At 41.2% G+C, this 24,005-nt stretch overlaps 1 protein-coding gene across 2 annotated transcripts in view; it reads left to right on the top strand.

The window, feature by feature from the left end:
* Positions 1 to 24,005, top strand: part of LOC137544516 (amine oxidase [flavin-containing] B-like) — a 203,855-nt gene that overhangs the window by 133,542 nt on the left and 46,308 nt on the right. For both annotated transcript variants that reach the window (XM_068265602.1, XM_068265603.1), the window contains exons 6-11: positions 1,907 to 2,048; positions 3,901 to 4,050; positions 12,986 to 13,145; positions 16,754 to 16,850; positions 20,011 to 20,064; positions 21,488 to 21,545. In XM_068265602.1, the coding sequence (XP_068121703.1) occupies positions 1,907 to 2,048; positions 3,901 to 4,050; positions 12,986 to 13,145; positions 16,754 to 16,850; positions 20,011 to 20,064; positions 21,488 to 21,545 (661 nt within the window). The remainder of the gene's footprint in view (positions 1 to 1,906; positions 2,049 to 3,900; positions 4,051 to 12,985; positions 13,146 to 16,753; positions 16,851 to 20,010; positions 20,065 to 21,487; positions 21,546 to 24,005) is intronic.

The raw sequence follows: 24,005 nt of genomic DNA, 5'->3' as shown, positions 1-24,005 counted from the left end.
GAAAGAGTATTTGGAGCCGATTCCTCCCGAAGACCTGCGGCTCTATACTGCACACACGTGAGCGTGCAAGAGAGCATGCTTGCGCAGGCGCACTACAGGGCCACCCTTCTTCAGGAGCACTCGGGCTCCCTGAAGACTTCTGAAGCCTCCATCGGCCGGATAAAGCAGTATTTGACTAATTTAGTCAAATACTGCTACCGGGCAAGCCAGCACTGGATCGAGGGGACCAGGAGAGAAGCTGGAAGGCTCTATAGGACCCAGAGCCTTCCCTCTCCTTGGGTAAGTATCTATCTCATTTTTTTTATTGCGGTTCCCATTCACTTTAACGGTTGAACGATGCACAGTGCCTCCATCTGCAGCAAGATGATGTTGCAGGTGTTTGGTGCTGGTGTGTGGGTTGACTGACTGTTCTTACCATTCATCGCTTCTGTCTATTGGAGATTTTTCTTGGTCTGCTACTTCGAGCCTTAACTTGAACTGATCCTGTGGTCTTTCATTTCCGCAATATGTTCCTAACTGTGGAAACAGACAGCTGAAATCTCAGACAGCTTGCTTTATCCTTCCCCTAAACTATGATGTTGAACAATCTTTGTCTTCAGGTCATTTGAGAGTTGTTTTGAGACCCCCATGTTGCTACTCTTAAGAGAAAACTAAGAGGAGGGAAACTGTCAACTGACCCCCTTAAATACGCTCTCATAATTGAATTCACCTGTGTATGTAGGTCAGGGAGTCACTGAGCTTACCAAGCCAATTTGAGTTCCAATAATTAGTTTTAAGGCCTCTTTTCCACGAACTGTTTCTAGGCAGTGAAATGCCTCTCAAATTCTCACAACTGCTCACTGCTGCCTGGTAACTGCTTGTTGCTGCCTGGTAACTGTTCACGGCTGCCTGGCAACTGCTTGCTGAGCACACAGTTTAACAGTTCATGGAAAAGAGGCCTAAAGGTTTGAGATCAATAAAATTACAACCATGCCCAAATTTATGCACCTACCTAATTTAATTTAAACAATTATTGCACACTTTTTGTACATCCAATAAACTTCATTTCACTTCTCAAATATCACTGTGTGTCTCCTATATGATATATTTAATTGACATTTTTTTTATCAAAACAGCCAACGATTTATACACGAAAATCATGACGGTTAACAAGGTTGCCCAAACTTTCGTATCCCACTGTATACACTCAAGCAATTTTCTCAGAGTTTCCAATCATTTTTATCATAATTGGGGAAAAATTTAACGTGTGTGGTACATTGGTCAGATTTTTGAAAGGTTACAATCAGTCAGAGAAATTGATTGCAATTCTTGAATTAAACAGATATTTTAAAAAAAATGTATGGTGTGTGACCACAGGCCCATATAATTGTATGGGCAGTGAGTTGACATGCAGAATTATGCTGCAATGCAACTGTTCACTGTGAACAGGGCCTAAGGCTAGATTCACAGTGAGAATTCTGTTGCGTTCCCTGTAAAATCAGGAATACAATGCAGTACCGCCGTTATCTGAGCATTGCATCTCATACAGTCATTGTTAAGTATGCTTCACTGTACTATTAAAGCTAACGTTATGTGGTAAACGCCATCCATGCAGGGAGTTAAAATACCACACTGTCAAAACACACCGCAACGGCAGCACTATCAACTTTCCATTTCTTTTGTATTGCAATGCGACGTTCTGCGTTACAATGCAGCACTGCAATAGCCCACTGTGAACTTAGCCTTAAAAGACATATCCAGCCTGTCACAAGGCTTTTGAAATAATTGACAAATTTACTGTGTTAGCATCACACTTAGAAGAATAAATTTGGCAGATCATGAAGTTTTTTCCAGTGCAGTGTATCTAAAAAAACAACAAAAAAAACAAACTTGATTACACTTTTAAGACATGTTTGTTATTTTTCAGAGAAGTGAAAAGATTTGGTCAGCTTTTTGTGAATGTGAATGTCACTTCTGAAACACAACATGTTTCGCTACTTTGGTTCTTGTGGTACGTAAAGCTTTGTGGTGGAACGCAGCGCATGTTTTCTGTGGAAAATGGAGGCCAGGTAATGCATATTTCACCTAATACCCTTAAACGTCCTAAACAAAAGGCTTACTCAATAGATCATACTAAATTACTGTAATACAAATGTATGCAATATACAAAAACATAATCATGACCTGGAATGCAAATCAATGTAACAATTTAACATGCAGTTCATTACAGTACATTACTGTCTTCTTATACTGTATATCAGCCTTTCTCAACCTTTCTACCCTGGAGGAACCCTGCAAATAGCTTTTGGATCTCAAGGAACCCCTGCAAACAATGTTTTGATCTCGAGGAACCCCTGCATTTATTTTGCAGGAGGCGTGGTCTTTAAAATTATGTGTAGCTGTTTATTTCACTACCCCCATTACACTGCCACTCATTATACCATCTCCTGAGCCCTCAATTTAGTGCTTCTTGTTACAGTACCACCTACTATAATGTGCTTTATTATACTCCCCCACGATGAGGGAAAATGCCAAGGAACCCCTGCAGAGTCCTCAAGGAACCCTGGTTGAAAAAGCCTGCTGTATATATATATATACACACACACACACTGAAGGGTTTGTTTGTAACTTTTTTCTTTAAACGATAACAAACCAGTACTGCTGTTACAGAACATAATCTATTGCCAATTAGTAAATGCAATATGTGTGATAAAACAGTACTATAAAACAGTAAGCACATATAGAAATATACTATATTGAATTTGGTGACCTTACCAGCGTAGAGCCAAAAAACTAGTAGACAATCTTATAGCATTGTGAGAGAACATGTGACACAGGAAGATAGTGGTTAGCAGATTCATCTATGAAGGTGTACAGTATATGCACAGACTGTAGGATATTTATTGAAGGTTTTAAAGTATCAGTGGATTCTAGCCACTATCCCCAGACTTTGTAATAGAGGATGATTCTCTCAAATTCGATAGACAAGCTCTATCAAGGAAACCATCTTATTGGTTACAGTTTTCTAGGGGTGAAGGACTTTTTGACAGCTAGTGATTTAAGCATAACACATGAGAAGTGAATAATGAACTAATAACTGTAGAGATTTAAATGTTTTGGTGAACTGTGGTGTAGGTTATTCACTGGAATTCTTACCTGGTAAGCTTTTATGAGGCAATAAGGCATTTTTGTTCCTCATAAAATAACTGTAAGTTTTATTTTTCAGTTTAGCATTACCTAAAACTACAGACTCAATGCAGCATATTATATATATTATATACAGTATAATAATAACAATAAGAGATAGAGAGAGATATAATTTTGTTTTTTTATTTTGCAAGATTTCAGCAGAGAAAACTAAATGAAATTCTAGCATGGCTGAGCATTGAATTAATTTCAGAAAGCTTGTTCATAAACTTGAGTTCAATTATTTTTCATGAACATCAGAGTGAGGCTGGGTGCACACATGGCTGTGCGTGAAGGGTTGAGTTTTAGGTCGTGTGTGTTTAGTGCATTTGCGGTTCACATACACAAAATGCATATGCTTTTTCGTATTGCATTTTACGCAAATCACTAGGAAGACAACAGGAAACGGAAATACATCACAATTTTTTTTTTCATTTAAAAAAAGCATATTAAAAAAAATGCATAAAAAATGTATACAAAAGCGCAATACATTGCTTACTATGAACTTTTATTATGTACATTTTTTTAATGTTTTTTTTGAAAATAACCAAGAAAACCAGCGTTTTTAAAAACGTATGTTTGAAAACACATATACGTTTTTTATATGCGGCCCATTAACTTCCATTAGCGGCAAAAACGCTGCATTTTCAGCAACGCTAGCGTTTCTGCTAAGTGTGTTCTTAGCCTGAAAGCATGAACAGGGCTGACTAAAAGATATAATTTGTTTTGTTCAAGGAAAGGAAGTTTGTTGGAGGAGCTGGACAGATAAGTGAGAAGCTAATGGAACTTCTTCAAGGTCGAGTAAAGTTACAAAGACCTGTGGTTAGGCTTGATCAATCTGGTGAAAACGTGATTGTGGAAACTTTAAACCATGAAACCTACCATGTAAGTAAATATTAATCATTAAATAATAATAATAAATATAATATAAATAAATATATATATAGATAGATAGATAGATAGATAGATAGATATTGTGATTGTTTTTGGGTGATCAGAATCATTGGATCCCTTGGACATAATCAAATTAGTAAATACTTAAAAAGCAGCTTACGTACACCAACTCTATAACTTTACCAAACATCACGTTTATGTTCAAACTACCAATGTATTTCTTATACAGTATTGCGGAATTGATATAATGGCAGGGATGGTAGTTAAAATGAACCTTAACCAAGATTAAAAAAAAAAAAAAGTTTAATTTACCGTGGGCTTCGATGCCCCCTGCAGCCTCCCTGTGCCCTTGCTGGTCCTAGACTATCCTCCGGTGCCTGGCGGCGGGTTCGTTCCGTTTTCGTCCGACAGAGTCGGCCCCTGGCATCCTTGATCACATTCCCAACGTCAAGTGCGTCCTACGCAGGGGCAGTACGAGTTTTCTGTAACTTTGCAGGATGCGCTTGACGGGAATGCGAACAAAAACGGCTCTCTGTCGGCCGAAAACAAAACTAACCTGCGTCGGGGCACCGGAGGGTAGTCTAGGGCTGGTGAGGGTACAGGACGGCTGCAAGGGGATTGGGGAAGACCCAGGTAAGTAAAACTTTTTTTTTTTAATCTCAGTTAAGGTTCACTTTAAGTGTGAGGGACTGGAATAGGCTAGTGCCAGGCTATAAGGTAGCGTGGAGGGAGGTTAGTGTTAGAAGTGGAGAGGGGAGAGGTTAGTGTTAAGCATGGAGGGGGAGGTTAATGTTAAGAATGGAGGGTATGACTATATTACCAAAATTTAAATAACGATAATATCGCCTTTCCAGATTAACATGCAGCAATAGTAAACAAACCCTTCTACATTACCCCCAATTGTATTAGCCATTTGCTGTATATTCCTGCTGCAGAGGAAAAAAAAACTGTTTTCAAATTAAATTAAAAAAAAAAAATATATATGTATATAAAAAAAAAAATGTACCAGCAGCTTCTCCGTTTCTCGTTGATCACAGTCATTTAATTTTCGCCAATTCCCTGCAATCACTGGATTTTTCATTTTTTTCTGCTTCCGTGTTCCACTAAAGATGGCCGCGATACCTCAATACTTCTGGGGCATTGCGCGTCAATGGTATGCGTTTACTTGCTGCTTTTGCCTGCCTTGCTGCCTTGTGGCTGCCTTGCTGTCATTCCCTGCGTGTGTCCCGGCTCACGCTGTCACACCTGCGCGGCCATGATCAAAGAGCCCTTCTCCTGCTCGTGTCCAGGCTCGTTCTGGTGAACAAAAGCAGCGCTCATGATGAGCTGAAGGAATGAGCACGGAGGGGAGGCGGAGGGGCGGAGAAAGGGAGGAGAATGCGACCAGCTGCTATTTGCATAGGTCACAGAGACAGAAGAGCACAGGCTCGTCCTGTCAGTGCATCATCAACTTGTAATTCGATGATTTTAACGAGCGGATTTCGGGACCAGGAGAGCCTGTAATTACAAAACTACACAGCTGTGAGGTATGGGAGGATTAAAGGGACATATTGAAATCTACAAATTATTGTACAATACCAGTTTACAGTTCCATTTTAATAGAAGCAAGCGAAAAAAGAAAAAAAAAATCACTTAGCAAAGCAATTGCCCTTCATTTGAGTTCGCCACCTCTTGGAGCACTGTGGTCAGCAGCACTGATGGTCCCATATGTTAATCAACCGAGACTCCAGCAGCATACCTCTATGTGCCAGTGACATTACTATGTATTTTGGCATTGCACGCCTTCAGAGTCGGGACAAGGTCCTCCAGCACTCAAGGCTGAGACACCAAAGTGCGCCCCCCCCCCCCCATCCCTCCCACCCTAGCCATCACACACTGATTGCTATTAGACTGAGAGGTGCTCCAGGCCTCCCAACACCTTAATATCTATTTGTCTTGCTTGCAGTCACTGCCATGTACCCCCTTTTTTTTTTATTTCTCACTGCTTCAAACACAATAAAGGAATGATAGCTGAGCGAGTTGTGCACCCCTCCTACACTGCACCCTGAGGCTGGTGCCTCTCTTGCCTCTGCCTGGCCTTCCTTTATCAGGTACTGAATTGTAATGGAACTTCCAATTAACTAAGTAAGAGCAGCCGATCAACGCTCTGCAGGTCACATGGTCACATTAAGGAGCCAACCTACTTGCTAGTGATGATCTGTTCTCTTTGAGAGAGAACATATCGTATCTAGCACCTGTATACATTTTTAAGTTTTAAAAATAAAAATGAAGTTTAAAATGTGTTGTATGTGTAGTATCAGAGGTGAACATCAAAAAAAGGAGGATCCGCATCAGGAGGTGGGCAAACAGGTATATACTGTATAGCGTAATATATACATTATATACAAAAAAAAAATGAAAGTGAATAAATGAATTAAAAAGTCTTATTAGATACTTCATTCTTTACATAGTTGAATGTGCTGAGAATAAAAAACAAAGATTATCAATGGAAATCAAATTTATCAACCCATCTGGATTTGGAGTCACACTCAAAATTAAAGTAGAAAAAACCCCACTACAGGCTGATTCAGCTTTGATGTAATGTTTTTAAAACAAGACAAAATGAGGCACAGTAATGTGTGGCCTCCACGTGCCTGTATGACTTCCCTACAATGCCTGGGCATGCTCCTGATGAGGTTGTGGATGGTCTCCTGGGGGATCTCCTCTCAGACCTGGACTAAAGCATCCACCAACTCATGTACAGTCTTGGGTGCAACTGTTGGTGGATGGCGTGAGACATGATGTGCTCAATTGGATTCAGGAGTAGGGAACAGGCATGACAGTCCATAGCATCATTGCCATCATCTTGCAGGAACTGCTAACACACTCCATCCACATGAGGACTAGCATTGTCTTGCATTAGGAGGAACCAGGGCCAACAACACCAGCATATGGTCTCACAAGGGGTGTGAAGATCTCATCTTGATACCCAATGGCAGTCAGGCTAACTCTGGTAAACACATGGAGGGCTGTGCAGCCCCCTGAAGAAATGCCACCCCACACCATTACTGACTCACTGCCAAACCAGTCATGCTGGAGACTCTTTCATATGTGCTCAGTGTGAACCTGCTTTCATCTGTGAAGAGCACATGGCACCAGTGGTGAATTTGCCAATCTTGGTGTTCGCTGGCAAATGCCAAACATCATGCACGGTGTTGGGCTGTAAGCACAACCGCCACCTGTGAATGTTGGGCCCTCATACCACCCTCATGGAGTCTATTTCTTAGTGTTTGAGCATGCACACTTGTGGCCTGCTGAAGGTTATTTTGTAGGGCTCTGGCAGTGCTCCTCTTGTTCCTCCTTGCACAGTGGTAGAGGTAGTGATCCTGCTGCCGGTTGTTGCCCTATGGCCTCCTCTACATCTCCTGATAGTGCCACCATGCTCTGGACACTACTCTGGCAGACACAGTAAACCTTGCCACAGCTCATATTGATGTGCCATCCTGGATTAGCTGCACTATCTGAGCTACTTATGTGGGTTGTAGACTCCGACTCATACTACCTCTACCACTAGAGTGAAAGCATCCCCAACATTCAAAAATGACTGAAACATCAGCCAGAAAGCATAGGACATGGTGTATGGTCACCACCTGCAGAACCACTCTTTTATTGGGGATGTCTTGCTAATTGCCTATAATTTCCACCTGTCTATTACATTTGCACAACAGCATGTGAAATAGATTGTCAATCAGTATATACATACATACATACATACATACACAGTGGGATGCGAAAGTTTGGGCAACCTTGTTAATCATGATTTTTCCTGTATAAATTGTGGGTTATTACGATAAATAATAATGTCAGTTACATATATCATATAGGAGACACACAGTGATATTTGAGAAGTGAAATGAAGTTTATTGGATTAACAGAGATGTGATATTGGATTCACTAACATGTGATAACTCATATCACGGCCGCGGTAGTATTTTCGCGTGCAATCGCAAATTTTTGCATGCAAAAACGTTAGCGCAGCCGTGATCTGAGTTATTACGGTTTAGTGAATCAAGCCTAAAGTGCGCAATAATTGTTTAAACAAAATTAGGCAGGTGGGCACTGTCATTTTATTGATTCCAAAACCTTTAGAACTAATTATTGGAACTAAAATTGGCTTGGTAAGCTCAGTGACCCCTGACCTACATACCAGGGCTGTGGAGTCGGTACAAAAATCCACCGACCGACTCAGACTTCTCAGTTTAGGATTCCACCAACTCCGACTCCTCTAATTTGCATATTACAATCTTGTTGATTAAAAGTATGTAACATGAAATTCGTCTCTTAAAGCGGAATATAACCCTGCATTTCAACTTTGCTCTAAAACATTATTTACAGTATATTATATGCAACCAGCATTTTTTTTTTACTAGACCAGCATTGGAAGGGTTACAAAGTTCCTGGAGATTTCTGCAGACGCATCCGAAGCTGACATAGATACATTTTGTTTACATAAATGTATCTAAGTGTTGAATGTGACTCATCTCTCTCTGACTGAGAAGGAGCTGGAGGACAGCCAAAGAGTGTGTAACATTTCTCAATAGATACATTTAACTAAATAGAATGTAACAATCTGAACTTCTGCATATCTCTCCATGGAACTTTAAACCTCTGTGTTTAACCCTTCCAATGCTGGTCTAGTAAAAAAAAAATGCTTTTTGCATATAATATGCTGTAAATAATGTTTTAGAGCAAGGTTGAAATGCAGGGTTATATTCCGCTTTAACCGCCAACGCTTAGGAATTTTAAAAGACAACTGAAGTAAGAAGGCTATGTAGACTGCCATATTTATTCCCTTTAGTCATAGATTAAAACTAGTCCTTGGTAAGAGTACTTGAAAAAGGTACAGACCGGAACAAAGAACATCTATAAGGCCCAGGGCAATGTGACTGGTACATGTAAGTGATGTGCAGGTACTCTGCAGGAGAATGAGGGGATTCTTCCTCTATAACACATTCTTTATGCACAATCTGAACCAGGTTTATGGGTGATAGACAACACCTCTGTGTTCAATGTGCACAACATTCTCAGTGGATTCCCTGCAGCTCTGTGGGGAGTGCATATGTAGAGTATAGTACTACAGTGTAACAAAGTAAACCTGACTGCGCTGATTGGCTGAATTAACAGGATTCATAGCAGAAGATCGAGGTGGCGGAGGAGGACAGCGAGGGACGGATTGGCCTGAAGGGGGCTGGAGGAAGCCCCAGGTATGTATAAAAAAACTTTTCTTTTCATCCGTCTCAGGTACCCTTTAATTCGTAGTCACCAAATTTTAACATATAAAATTATTTGATTTCATGAGCAAAGAGTGCATACATTTGCATACAGTAAATGAGCATCAACGCAGAATTATTTCCATCTCAAAGACCATCTCTATTAGTGACACAGCTACACATCAGGCTTTATTCTTACAGTATAGATGTTATGTAGTATAATATATATATATATATATGAGATTCCTGTGTACACATCATATATACTGTACAGTCACAATCAGATATGTATATCTGACTTTAAAAATATGGGGACTGCTTTATTGAAGCAGCACGAGTAACTAATTTTGATTGGTTTATTTCATTTTTGTGGACTAAGCAGAGCTATTACTGTATATATAAATTATTTATGATGACTATTATCTGAGAAATAGAACATTTTATCATATTTTCTATTTTAATTACAGTTTAAATTCATTAGGAGTCGGAGCATTTTTCCCCGACTCCAGGCACTCAAAATTGCTCTGACTCCAACTCCACAGCCCTGCCGCATACACAGGTGAATCCAAATATGAGAAAGAGTATTTAAGGGGGTCAGTTGTAAACTTCCTTCCTCTTTTAATTTTCTCTGAAGAGTAGCAACATGGGGGTCTCAAAACAACTCTCAAATGACCTGAAGACAAAGATTGTTCAACATCATGTTTCCACAGTTAGGAACATATTGAGGAAATGGAAGAAAAACGGTTTAGTTCAAGTTAAGACTGGAAGTGTCAGACCAAGAAAAATCTCGGATAAACAGAAGCGATGAATGGTGAGAATAGTCAGAGTCAACTCACAAACCAGTGCCAAAGACCTACAACATCATCTTGCTGCAGATGGAGTCTCTGTGCATCGTTCAACCATTCGGCACACTTTACACAAGGAGATGCTATATGCGAGAGGAAGCCTTTTCTTCGCCTACAGCACAAACAGAGGTATCATAAGAAACATTTGGACCAGCCAGCTTCATTTTGGAATAAGGTGCTGTGGACTGATGAAACTAAAAACTAAAATTGAGTTATTTGGGCATAACAAAGGGTGTTACGCATGGAGGGAAAAAAAAAAAAAAAAAAGCAAGAAAACACCTGCTACCTACAGTAAAATATGGTGGTGGTTCCGTCATGCTGTGGGGCTGTGTGGCCAGTGCAAAGACTGGGGGTCTTGTCAAAGTTGAGAGACGCATGGATTCCACTGTGTCAGCAGATTCTGGAGACCAATGTCCAAGAATCAGTGACAAAGCTGAAGCTGCACCAGGGCTGGATCTTTCAACAAGACAACGACCCTAAACACTGCTAAAAATCCACTAAGGCATTCATGCAGAGAAACAAGCACAATGTTGTGGAATGGCCATCTCAGTCCCCAGACTGAAAATCTGTGGTGTGAGTTAAAGCTGAGCTGTCCATGCTCAGAAGCCATTAAACCTGAATGAACTAGAGATGTTTTGCAAAAAGGAATGGTCCAAAATACATTCAACCAGAATCCAGACTCTCATTGGAACCTACAGGAAGCGCTTAGAGGCTGTAATTTCTGCAAAAGAAGGCTCTACTAAATATTGATTTCATTTCTTTTTTTGTGGTGCCTAAATTTATGCACCTGCCTAATTTTGTTTAAACAATTATTGCACACTTTCTGTAAATTTAATAAACTTCATTTCACTTCTCAATTACCACTGTGTGTGTCTCCTATATGATATATTTAACTGACATTTTTTTATCGTAACCACCGACGATTTATACATGAAAATCATGAAGATTAAAAAGGTTGCCCAAACTTTCGCATCCCACTGTAGTTTTGTAACGATTGGTGTCAGCACCAGCTTCTCTGATTACTGGTGATCTGCAGTACCACCACTAATACAGATGCTATATCTGATTATATGGTGATCTACAGAATCACCAATAATGCTGATATAGCGTCACCAAGGTACTTGATATGTGTAGGGTGTTTGGTGCAACAGTAATACAAAGCACAGGCAAAAGATCAGGATCCCCTGAGGAGCAGGAGACTCTGACTGAATGAATGTAATTCACAAGAATGATACAGATACTGCTGCAGCTGAGGATCTCAAATGCTAGGAGATCACGGCCTGCAAGGAGATTGAATCACCTGAGTGTGAGAGGTGATTCAGACCTTACTGCAGAAGTATATTCCCGAGGAGCGGGAATAACAAGAACCCTCAGCCTGGGCAAGACCCAGTGCTGAGGGTAGAGTAGTCAGTCAGGCAGATTCGGTAACACACGGACAGAGGCAGTACAGGAGCAAGAGGCAAGATCAGAGTAGTGTCACAGGCAGCGTTCGGCAACTAGATCAGATAGGCAACGGTACAGAATCAGAGGACAGGAGAGTAGTCAGGCAAGCAAGAGGTCATAACAAATTATACAGTTCAATAGTACTTTAAGCTATCAAGGAATCTGACTAAGGCCTGGTGCACACCAAAAAACGCTAGCAGATCCGCAAAATGCTAGCAGATTTTGAAACGCTTTTTCTTCTTTTTCTGCAGCGTTTCAGCTAGCATTTTGCTGTTTTGGGAAGCGTTTTTGGTGTAGTAGATTTCATGTATTGTTACAGTAAAGCTGTTACTGAACAGCTTCTGTAACAAAAACGCCTGCAAAACCGCTCTGAAGTGCCGTTTTTCAGAGCAGTTTGCGTTTTTCCTATACTTAACATTGAGGCAGAAACGCATCCGCAATCCAAAATCTGCAGCAGCCCGGGAGTATGCGTTTCTGCAAAACGCCTCCCGCTCTGGTGTGCACCAGCCCATTGAAATACATTACCCTAGCGGATCCGCACCCACAAGCGGATCGCAAACCGCAGCCGAACCGCTCTGGTGTGCACTAGGCCTAAGTGTGGATCCCCAGCTACTGCTGGTTCTAGCACACTGTGGGATCTGACTCAGGTCTGAGAGCTAACACATATAGTATTCGCAACAGCAGACAAGGATCAACTGACAGGCAGGGTCTATATATACTTGGAGTACTCCTTAGCTCCACCCCATTCACTCAACCAATCAGAAGGGCGGCTGGCGCCTTCTACTTGCATAAAGGTCCTGTCGCCTTGCGCGCACGCGACCCTCAGCCTCTGTGTGTCAGAGAGTCTATGCACAATGTCAGAATGTGAATGTGTGTTAAAGGCTGCCGGCTGGGTTGCGGGAACCGCCGCCATGTCGCTGGCCGTGGTGTCCCTGCTGCCCTGCGACACAGGCGCTGTGCTGGGAAATGACTGTGCGGTGGAAACCGCCGGCTGAGATGCAGAGACCGCTGCCATGTTGCTTACCGTGGCGGCGGTACTTCTGCTAGCCCTTACAAGTTTTATATTTACGCAGTGCCCTTTTACAAACGATATAGTGGTTTTATAACTTATGCTGCACCCTTTTTATACACTTGGCACCAATAGAGAAGAGATTTGCACTTGTGACCGGCCTGGTGTGTTAGTGTATATAAAGCAAGATCCATGAGGGTGCAATTAATGCTTTGGTGGGAGAATTTTATGGATTATAAATATTTTGTGCACAATAAAAAGTTTATACTTTGTAGCTATTTATTTTATCTATTGATTTTTCTGGCCTGTGCATAAGTATGTACAGTACAATATATTTTATCTTAACATGTTAATTTAACTAATTATTTTGCTTTTTACAGGCCAAGTACATTGTTAGTGCTATACCACCATGTCTGACAACCAAGATCCATTTCAATCCAGAGCTGCCTCCAGTTAGGAATCAGTTAATACACAGACTTCCAATGGGATCTGTTATAAAATGCATGATGTACTACAAGGAACCTTTTTGGAGGAAATTGGGTAAACAGTTGAATCACTTGTTAATGATAACATTTGTAGTGTTATTTTTTATTTTATTAAAGTTAGTAGGAATGCATGTTTTCTCCTAGGAGATACTGTCAAAATACCTCTGGAACAATATTTTTCATTTAAAGGACCACCATCAAAAGATATATACTGAAGCTAATGCTAGTAGAAGGGATAGTGAAGGGTTAATTAGTTAAAAATTAAATCACCCTGCTGTTTACACATGAAAGTGTGTGCAGACAAACGAGTGTGTGTGAGTAAGAAGCTACAGTGGCTTGCAAAAGTATTCGCCCCCTTGAAGTTTTCCACATTTTGTCACATTACTGCCACAAACATGAATCAATGTTATTGGAATTCCACGTGAAAGACCAATACAAAGTGGTGTACATGTGAGAAGTGGAACGAAAATCATACAAGATTCCAAACATTTTCTTACAAATAAATAACTGCAAAGTGGGGTGTGCATAATTATTCAGTCCCCCTGAGTCAATACTTTGTAGAACCACCTTTTGCTGCAATTACAGCTGCCCATCTTTTAGGGTATGTCAGCTTTGCACAGCTAGAGACTGAAATCCTTGCTCATTCTTCTTCGCAAAACAGCTCCAGCTCAGTCAGATTAGATGAACAGCATTTGTGAACAGCAGTTTTCAGATCTTGCCACAGATTTTCGATAGGATTTAGATCTGGCCTTTGACTGGGCCATTCTAACACATGGATATGTTTTGTTTTAAACCATTCCATTGTTGCCCTGGCTTTATGTTTAGGGTTGTTGTCCTGCTGGAAGGTAAACCTCCGCCCCAGTCTCAAGTCTTTTGCAGACTCCAAGAGGTTTTCTTCCAAGATTGCCCTGTATTTGGCTCCATCCATCTTCCCATCAACTCTGACCAGCTTCCCTGTCCCTGCTGAAGAGAAGGACCCCCGGAGCATGATGCTGTCATTTGACAGGGGGGATGGTGTGTTCAGAGTGATGTGCAGTGTCAGTTTTCCACTACACATAGCGTTTTGCATTTTGGCCAAAAAGTTCTGTTTTGGTCTCATCTGACCAGAGCACCTTCTTCCACATGTTTGCTGTGTCCCCCACATGGCTTGTGGCAAACTGCAAACGGGAGTTCTTATGCTTTTCTGTTAACAATGGCTTTCTTCTTGCCACTCTTCCATAAAGGCCAATTTTGTGCAGTGCACGACTAATAGTTGTCCTAAGTCTCCCACCTGAGCTGTAGATCTCTGCAGTTCATCCAGAGTCACCATGGGCCTCTTGACTGCATTTCTGATCAGCGCTCTCCTTGTTTGGCCTGTGAGTTTAGGTGGACGGCTTTGTCTTGGTAGGGTTACAGTTGTGCCTTAGTCCTTCCATTTCTGAAAGATCGTTTGAACAGTGCTCTGTGGGTGTTCAAGGCTTTGGAAATCTTTTTGTAGCCTAAGCCTGCTTTAAATTTCTCAATAACTTTATCCCTGACCTGTCTGGTGTGTTCCTTAGACTTCATGGTGTTGTTGCTCCCAATAATCTCTTAGACAACCTCTGAGGTCGTCACAGAGCAGCTGTATTTGTACTGACATTAGATTACACACAGGTGCACTCTATTTAGTCATTAGCACTCATCAGGCAATGTCTATGCTCAACTGACTGCACTCAGACCAAAGGGGGCTGAATAATTATGCAACACCCCACTTTGCAGTTATTTATTTGTAAAAATGTTTGGAACCATGTATAATTTTCGTTTCACTTCTCATGTGTACACCACTTTGTATTGGTCTTTCATGTGGAATTCCAATAAAATTGATTCAGGTTTGTGGCAGTAATATGACAAAATGTGGAAAACTTCAAGGGGGCCGAATACTTTTGCAAGCCACTGTATTTACCTGCTCCGGGCAGCCTATTCTCTTCGTCCACCAGCGGCTCTGTAGTCTGTGCCCAGATCACCTCCAATCGCATGATATGACGTCATTGGGATCAAGCGGTCTACAGCACCACCTGTTGGTGGAAAAGGGTGATGGAAGAGATTCTTTCATCACCCACCACCGGGTGGCACTGTAGCGCTGACACGGTCTCCTAGATCCGTTCAGATCCTAACATGTGATCGGAACCGAGGAGACCTTCTGGGAGTACATCGCCGCCACAGTGGAGGAATAGGAAGCTGATCGGACAGGTATGTATCAGCTCTCCCTGCCGCCACCCCTACCCTACATACCTGCTGAGCCTGCCAGGATGGGGAAAGCACACTTCCCCAGCGGCAGGAAACATTTGGCACTGCAGCCAAATAAAGTTTACTTAATTTGGCTGCTAAGGGGTTAAAATTGTGTAAAGTGACTAAGATCATTTTAGACATTTCAGAAACTAGGTTCCGTAGCTTAACTGCTCAAAGGATAGACATTTTCAGAATTCCATATAACCTAGATAAGAGGATTTTTCCTCAATTTTCCTTCACCAACTGTAGATGACTTAATGTTTATATGTATTTCTGAATAATATCCATAATATAAGGCTGCAGAGGATCACCATGTTGAAAATTATGCTATTCTGTTTTCTCTAGCAAAAAACAAACAAAAAAACAAACAAAATAAAATTGTAAATCACTTTTATTCCATAGCACTCAGAGCGAGTATACCCGTCTCATATCAGTACATAGTTATGGGTTTGACTATGTTACAGCGGTAAGTTAAGTGATTATAAATGCCAGGTGGCTTTTCAGTTTTGATTTAAAGAGGAACTCCAGTGAAAATAATGTAATAAAAAAAGTGCTTCATTTTTACCATAATTATGTATAAATGATTTAGTCAGTGTTTGCCCATTGTAAAATCTTTCCTCTCCCAGATTCACATTCTGACATTTATTACATGGTGACATTGTTACTGTGGGCATGTTATGTATCTGTTTCTAGCTGTTCTGGCTGTTAGACAGTTGTAAACAGCCATTTCCTGTGTGTGAACATTGTTACAGTTGCCAGGAGTACCGCGGTATTCAGAGCCTCTAGTGGGAGTGGTTTCAGCACAAAATCAGTCACACAGCGCCCCCTGATGGTCTGTTTGTGAAAATCATTCTATTTCTCATGTAAAAGGGGGTATCAGCTACTGATTGGGATAAAGTTCAATTCTTGGTTGGAGTTTCTCTTTAAACGCCTCCAGGGTTGGAACTGTCTTGATTGGGTGTGGCAAGGCCTTCTGAAGGGTAGGGGGATGCACTGCAAGAGGGAGGAGTGTTAGTTAAGTAATTTGATCCTTTTGATCTGAGGTTATGAGAGTTGTGCAGTTTAGCTGTCTACCTCTTGAAGTCAGAATCTGAAATTTCAGAGATTTAGCCTGCCAGAGGTAGAAAACCATTGCAGCATGAGCGTTTCCTTTCGGCAATAGCTGATTTTCCAACAGGATATCAACTGTGAGATGGAAAAAAAAATGGTGTTACTGTAGAAGGCATTTAACACAAGCTCTATGGAGAAACTTCTGCTGTCCCTTTTACACAGCTAGAGAGATACTAGAGCAGCATCATTTTTATCATAATGCCCCTTGATGAAATACAGTGAGCGAGTTTGCTGTAGTGTGTGCTAGCTGTTCACCATGTAATAGTGATCACTTTCTAAATTCTTGGCATGACTTTTTTTTTTTAGATTACTGTGGAGCTATGTTTATCGACGATGACAATAGTCCTATTGAAATCGCACTAGATGACACGAAGCCTGATGGTTCTTCCCCAGCCATCATGGGGTAAGAAATAGCAATTTATGTCTCCCAAAGAGCTGGATAAATAGAGGTTTCCTACAGTAATTAACTATTCAGTCACTTGCATTCTATATCTTTATTCCCAAATCTAAATATTTTAAAACGTGACCGGGGCAAAACATTGATTCTAGTATCTTAGTGTATTTAGCTTTGATGTACTAAACATTTCTGTGTTTATATATAATTTTCATTAAAACTGCCTTATTTGGATGAATCTCAAATGTGTTTATAACCACTTGAGGACTGCAGTGTTAAATCCCCCTACAGACCAGGCCATTTTCAATAAATTATCCACTGCAGCATTAAGGCCTCGCTACAGGGCCACACACACACACACACACACACACACACACACACACACACACACACCTGTTCTCCCCCACCAACGAGCTTTTTGTTGGTGGGGTCTGATCGCCACCCCCCATGTTTATTTTTCTTTTGGTAACTATTTAATAATCAAAATGTGTATTTATTTAACGCCCCCCTTTCTTCGTCAGCCAATCACTGTGATCGCCTGTCATAGGCCTCAGCCTAGGACAGCGGATCACCCCCCCGAGCCTCTGGAGGGGACAGCCGTGTCACGCGGCTGTCCCCGGTACAGCGCTGCTTTAGATCGCAGTGAAAAGATTGCGGTTTCGCCATCTAGCAGTCTCCGAGCTCTGCCTACCAAGCGGAGATGTGATCTCCTGCAAAACAGGGCTTTATGCCAATCGGCCCTCGGCAGTCCTGGGGCTGCCGGCGCATCCACGCCCATCGGCGTGACGCGGTCGGCAAGAGGTTAATGGCCTTTATCTCTAGTAAATTATTCAAATGTTCCAGGATATAAATTAGCTGGTGTTTTGTGCAAATGAGTTCTACAGCAATTTTTTATTTATTTATTTATTTATTTTTATACTAAAGGAGATTATATGTTATAGCGGTTTACATATTCGATTCAGTTGCTAGCTGTTGGAGAGTCTTGATGTATAGGTTATGGCCAGAACCCAAAGTCTAGCCACTTCAGGATCTGGCCAACCAATACGTGAAGTGGTTAACACATGCGGGAACAACTTGCGCTTAACTGGCCTTTTTGGACTTTGGCTACTTAAGCTGGCCACTAACGGTCCAATTTCTAGCGAAAAATCGTTCGAGCGATCAGAAATTCTGATCGGACGAAAAATCGTTCACTACACCATCAACTAACCAATCATTGCTTCCTATCTATCACGACCGCCAAGAAAATTCAAATTTTCGTTCGTCGAAAATTCATTCGGGCGACATTTTTTTCACTCGTTCATAATCGATTGTGTCCACCAATGGAGATTATTTACAACCAATCCAATCAGAATTTCTGATCGCTCGAACGATTTTTTGCTAGAAATTGGACCGTTAGTGGCCAGCTTTAGAATGCACAACAACAAGACCCAGCCAGCAAAGTACTAAAGAAAGGAAAACTGCAAGGTTCAGCGCAGCATCTGCATTCCCCGGCTCCTCCCCTGCCCCTTGCTCCAGGGTCCTCTCTCCTCTTTCTCCAGTGAGGTAATATACAGGGCAGCCTCTTCCAGGATTCCTGTACTTTCTTCATTCCGCTGTGTATGTACAGATTGCAGCAGATTGAAGCCTGTGTTGCCGGTATTCACTGCCATATGAAAAACATTACTTATATGACAGCAAATACCAGTGACACAGGCTACAATAAAGCTGGAGAAGACACACACACACACACACACGGCCAACTAGGATAGGCTGCCCTGTATATTTCCTTCCTGTAGAAAGTGGTAAGAGGGAAAGGGGCAGGGAGAGGAGCCAGGGAATGCACATGCTGAACTTTGCCATTTACTCCACTGCCATGCTCCATGAAAGCCTTTCTTCAGGACTTGGGCCTCGATTCATCATTCTCTTTGAGATAACTTTTTCCAGTTTGTTAAATTACCGAATTCGAAGTTTAGCGATTTCTAGTTGTATTCATCAAGGTTTTTCCTCATTCGGTGTGAATTCGATAACAATTCGGTAACCATTCGGTAACGTGTCGATATTTCCATTTTACAGTGGTACTTTAACACAAGGCCATAAGATTCCCATGGAATTGTGGGTAAAAGGCAGTCCTTTGAGCACTACGTAGCAACATTCTGAATAGGGCTTTACACCTGGACCAGGATTCTGAAAGTGGTTGGGACAATCCCACAATTTGATAGGAGCCTTTTCTAAAAAAATTATAGTGCAGCTAGCAAATTAGTTAACCCTGACACTGCCTGTGTTCTCTTACAAGATGATTCAAGAGAAATGCAGATGTCGTGTTATAGCAAATAAATCTATTCTCTTACAAATTTATATGGTTGCAGACCTTATTCTTGCCCTTCTGCGCCTTTGAATCACTCTCAGCTGATACATAACCACTTCAAATGGCTCCATCTTCTCTGTCAGCAATGATCTGACAGGAGTAACGACAGAGCAGTGAAGGAGATAACTAATCCTAAATGTAACGCTAAACCACGCCCACTTTCTTTTTCATGAATTGCACTTTATTCCGTTTTAGCGAATCATTACCGAATCATTACCGAATGTTCGCTAACAGCTGTAGATAACTTTGATGAATCCTGAAATGAAGTTAACAAATTCGGTATTTTACCAAACTGTTGTTAACAAATTTGCTAAGTGTTGATGAATCGAGGCCATGGTCTTGTTCTGGCTGGCCAAAGTCCGAAAGGAGTAAGTCCTTGTATTGGCAACTTGCTGTAATCACTTCCTGCTTTAACCAATGTGGGAAATAGAAGTGACTGAAGATCATGGCCAGAAATTCAGCAACTCCCTCACTACTGAAGTGAAACAACTTTATCTTGCAGAGCAGAATACTTTGCCCTTAGGAACATTATTGTGTTACAGTGTGAGGCCAGTTAGACCTCCATACCAACAATGGTACAATCTGAAAATGGTTTCAATTTTTAGAAGGCAAATGTATTTTCTGTATTTGTGTATGGAGTCAACTTTTAAATATTCATATAGGGTGGGAGAATGGGTTAGACCAGTTACCATTTGTTGAAAATTACCGAAAACTCTTTACATTTATACATACCCTGATTTTGATTTTCATGTCAACCATGGGAAACAGTGGATTACCCAAATGTGTACTTAAAAAGCCACATCTTTTCTTTTTTTTTTTTTGTAGATTTATCTTGTCCAGAAGGGCAACTGCATTGACAAACCTCACTAAGGAAGAAAGGTAAGTTGTTTTTATAGAACCTTGGACAACAGTTCATTAACATGGATGTCGGTTTACTACAGTTTTCATCTATTTTCCCTCCTTCAAAAAGAGATCAGTACCTTACAACTCAAAGCTAGCAACATAGCTGGTGAATAAGATCAAATGTTTTCTATAGCCAGAGGTTTACTATATCAGACTTTACTATGACCGTTCTACTGTGGCACATCCAGATATACTGTAGATATTTATTTATTTAATTTACCCCCCCCCCCCCTTTTTTTCCATACATACACATATCATCTCTGCATGCCCTCTGAATTTTAACTTTCAGAAGAGTTCTTTCAAAGCCTCCTACAGACATCCCACAGTTGTTTATCCCCATCTTTTGGCTGCTTTTGCAGTTAAAGAATTTGCAAGGTATTTCAGAAACTGAGGAGTCAAAATAAATAAATCAAACAATGAAATTCCTACGTTGAGCTTACAGAAAGTAAAATACAGGCATCTCCCTTAAACTTATTATAATTTCTTTTTAAAAAGGTACAGATACTGTACTGAACATCTATCAAGTATATATCTGTATAAGAAATTTGAACAGTTAAAGCGGTTTAAAACCCTGACATAATATTCAATAAAAACATATTTTATTTGCCATACAGTTATCATATTTGCATTTGTGCATAAGTATTATTATTCATTTTGAACTTATAGGTTCCCAAAAGTACAGTTTTTTGCTTTGTGAGCTTACTTTGCATTTTATTATTAACTGGTTTTATTTATTCATTCATTCAGGCAGACATGCCTGGACTCTCTCTGTGTTGAGCAGCTTCTCCAGTCAGAGAATGTGTCACATTCCTCACTTGATACATTTAAGTAAACACAAGATAACATTATCTAAAGTTCAGATGCATCTGCATTTCACTGCACTGAACTTTCAAGCTCTGTGTGTAACCCTTCCAATGCTGGTCTAGTAAACAAAAATGCTGGTTGCATATAATATCCTGTAAATAATGTTTTAGAGAAAAGATGAAATACAGGGTTATATTCCACTCTATTTTTTCTTAAAGGCAAAGCTAAACTTTGCGTTTATGCACAAATGTTGTTGATTCTCCATTTATTGCAGAAACGAAGAGACCAGGTCTCCACCGGTATTTTAGGCCAACTGGCCAGTTTATTGCAAGCACCATAATGCAGAGCACAACACTTCAATCAATGCAGTCTTTATCAAGTGTTTACAGAACCAAAGTTACCCCTAGGTGGATAAGGGTGGTGACTGGTTGACTCCCTGGTACTAGAAAATATTGGGCTGCAGCATTGACACATCTTTTATTGCTTTTGATTCTCCATTTATTGTTAATCATTTACAAAAGTGTAGCATATTGTGTTTATTGCTTTTACAAGAAACAGAATTCACATTAATAAAGAATTTCTTTACTGAATGTAGGAGGAAAAGAATATGTGAATATTATGCCAAAGTCTTTGGTACTGAAGAAGCTCTGCATGTAAGATCTTAATGTTTTATAGATAGTTTGTATATAGATATGCTGCAACAAGAGATTGACAGCTACTTTTAATTTGGAGTTTCAGTGTACACAGTAAAGGTGGCCACTAACGATACAATTTACCAAACCATCGTTTATGAATGATTCTTCGAATGAACGATCAGAAATTGTCATTTGGGACCACTAATGGACAAAACTCCCCCAAAACTAGTCTGATCAGATTCATGGATTGGTTAGGAGATTTTTTTCCATTAGTGGTCCCAAAGGATTGTTTCTGATCATTCGTACGAAGAATCATTTGTAAAAAAAAAAAAATAGTTCAATAAATTGTAACGTTAAAGGCCACATTAATAAATAGGTTTTTGTAATGATCTGCTCAGCTGCCTGTGCAGGCAGGCAGCTTTTTGACCCTTGTTTAGGTTTGCATGCTGCAGGACTCTGGAAAGAAGAGCTTTTGTCAGTTTTGCAGCTTGTGCTTGCTGAGGAATTTGCATACGTTGTCATGCAAATTGCCTGGCCACATTCATTGGAGGCGTGTACTATAAGTACTATGCGTTTCCCACAATGCTTGGCTGGTCATAAGAATTCCTTCCTGTGAAACACTCCTGGAGGAGTGTCAGCCTTACTCTTTGTTTGAAGTTCAGCTTAGAGTAATTTCTGAAACTGCGCTAGGCAGGTTTCCCTAGTGCAGTTAGGATTGCTATCTGTTTTGTTTGTTCTGTTGCGATTGTCCTGTCCCAGCGGTGGTCGACAGGAAATCGTTCTGATCTCTGTTCTTGGAGTATAGCTAGTTCAGCGGTTGCTACCAGCTATCTCTTCTGATCTGTCTCACTTGGATCGCACTAGCATCTTGCGCTAGCGCTGTGGATCCTTCTGTTCTGTCTCCTTGGATCGCACTAGCCACTTTCCGATAGTGCTGTGGATCCTTCTGTTCTGCCTTCCTGGATCGCACTAGCATCCTGCGCTAGTGCTGTGGATCCTTCTGTTCTGCTACTCTGTCTGCCTGGATCGCACTCGCCTAGCGCTAGTGCTGTGGATCCTTCTGTTCTGCTACTCTGTACTTGGATCGCACTAGCATCCTGCGCTAGTACTGTGGATCCTTCTGTTCTGTCTTCCTGGATCGCGCTAGCCACTTTCGCTAGTGCTGTGGATCCTATCTCTCGCTTGTCCCTGTTTTCGTGTGTCTGTCTTGTCTGCTACGAACGCTTGCTGGAGGCTCGGTGAGGTAACCGTTGAGCAAGCGCTCGCGTCCTCTGTTGCATGTTTGTCTGTCGATGGTTAGTTAGGCGTGCTTGTCTCTGTTGTGCTTATCACGTGGAGACCGCGCATAAACGCGTGCACTGTTGCGAATGAGTGCGTTGTTCGCGTTTAGTTAGCGTTTGTTATTTTCCGTATCTCCTCATTGTATGATTTGCTGTGCCTTTGCTATCCTCATATTCTGTTCTGATCTGCCTTGAGTCACTTTTGGCAATCGCCTTTCCTGCGGTTGCGTTTCTGTTTTGTATCTGCTGTTGTGTGTGCGCTGTCGCGGGGTGGCGACTAGATTAGCGCACACACATACAACCCGTCCCTTTGCTCGTTCTCATTCGCAATCGCTTCTCTTGCGATTGCGTTCTGCGCTTTGTACAATTCCTGTCTGGCATTTGTGGAGGGACGGAGGATTGGTTCCTCTGCACTCCTCAGCGCCATCTGCCGACAGGAATTTCCCTCTACGGGTGCGTAGCACCTTTTGCTGGGTTCCTTCAATTATACGCTTGTGGGGGATTTCCGTCATATCAGCGCCCGCGTTGTGCGCTGATCACGGAGAAAGTTCCACAATCGTTACAGTTTTGTTTAATCCTTCCATATGCATTTCTCTGTGAACATCTATAGCTGTTCAGTAGTTTCTGTCCTTTGGTGTGCTGCATTTTTCCATTACTTTGCTCTGTTGGTGGGGAGAAAAGGGGCGGGGTGATCACTTGTGTGCTGAGTTGTGCAGCCCTGCAGCGAGCCCTTAAAGCTACAGTGGCCTAATTAAGGAAAAATAGCCTGGTCTATGGGAGGGGGGGTTTAACACTGGGGTCCTCAAGTGGTTAAAGCAAACTTTGACACTGCAAAAGGTTTATAAGCAGTAATGCTGCCTTTATAATAGCCAAGCACCAGCTATTGGTTACAGGAATGGAGTTGGGCTTTTGTGTTTGGCAAATTTGTAGTCTAGCTAAAGAATAGCTAAAACACAGGCACCTAATTAATTTATTAACACCACCAAAATCAAGCACCCAATTTGGAAACAAACATGTCAATTAGTGTTATGTTAGGCATTATTTTTGGAGGACTTGTGTTTGAGTAGAAGTAAGGTGGTTATATTTAACAGGTGTTTAAAGTTAGGCATATAGAAAGACTATGTTAGGAAAGGAGATTAGGGTTGGGTGTCAGGAAGACAAACAACATTTATATTGTGCCTTCCTCCTTACTGACTCA

Source organism: Hyperolius riggenbachi, chromosome 2 (assembly GCF_040937935.1).
Source record: "Hyperolius riggenbachi isolate aHypRig1 chromosome 2, aHypRig1.pri, whole genome shotgun sequence".
NCBI lineage: Eukaryota > Metazoa > Chordata > Amphibia > Anura > Hyperoliidae > Hyperolius > Hyperolius riggenbachi.
The sequence above is the reverse complement of the archived record's forward strand: the minus strand, read 5'-3'. Positions and strand labels throughout refer to the sequence as shown.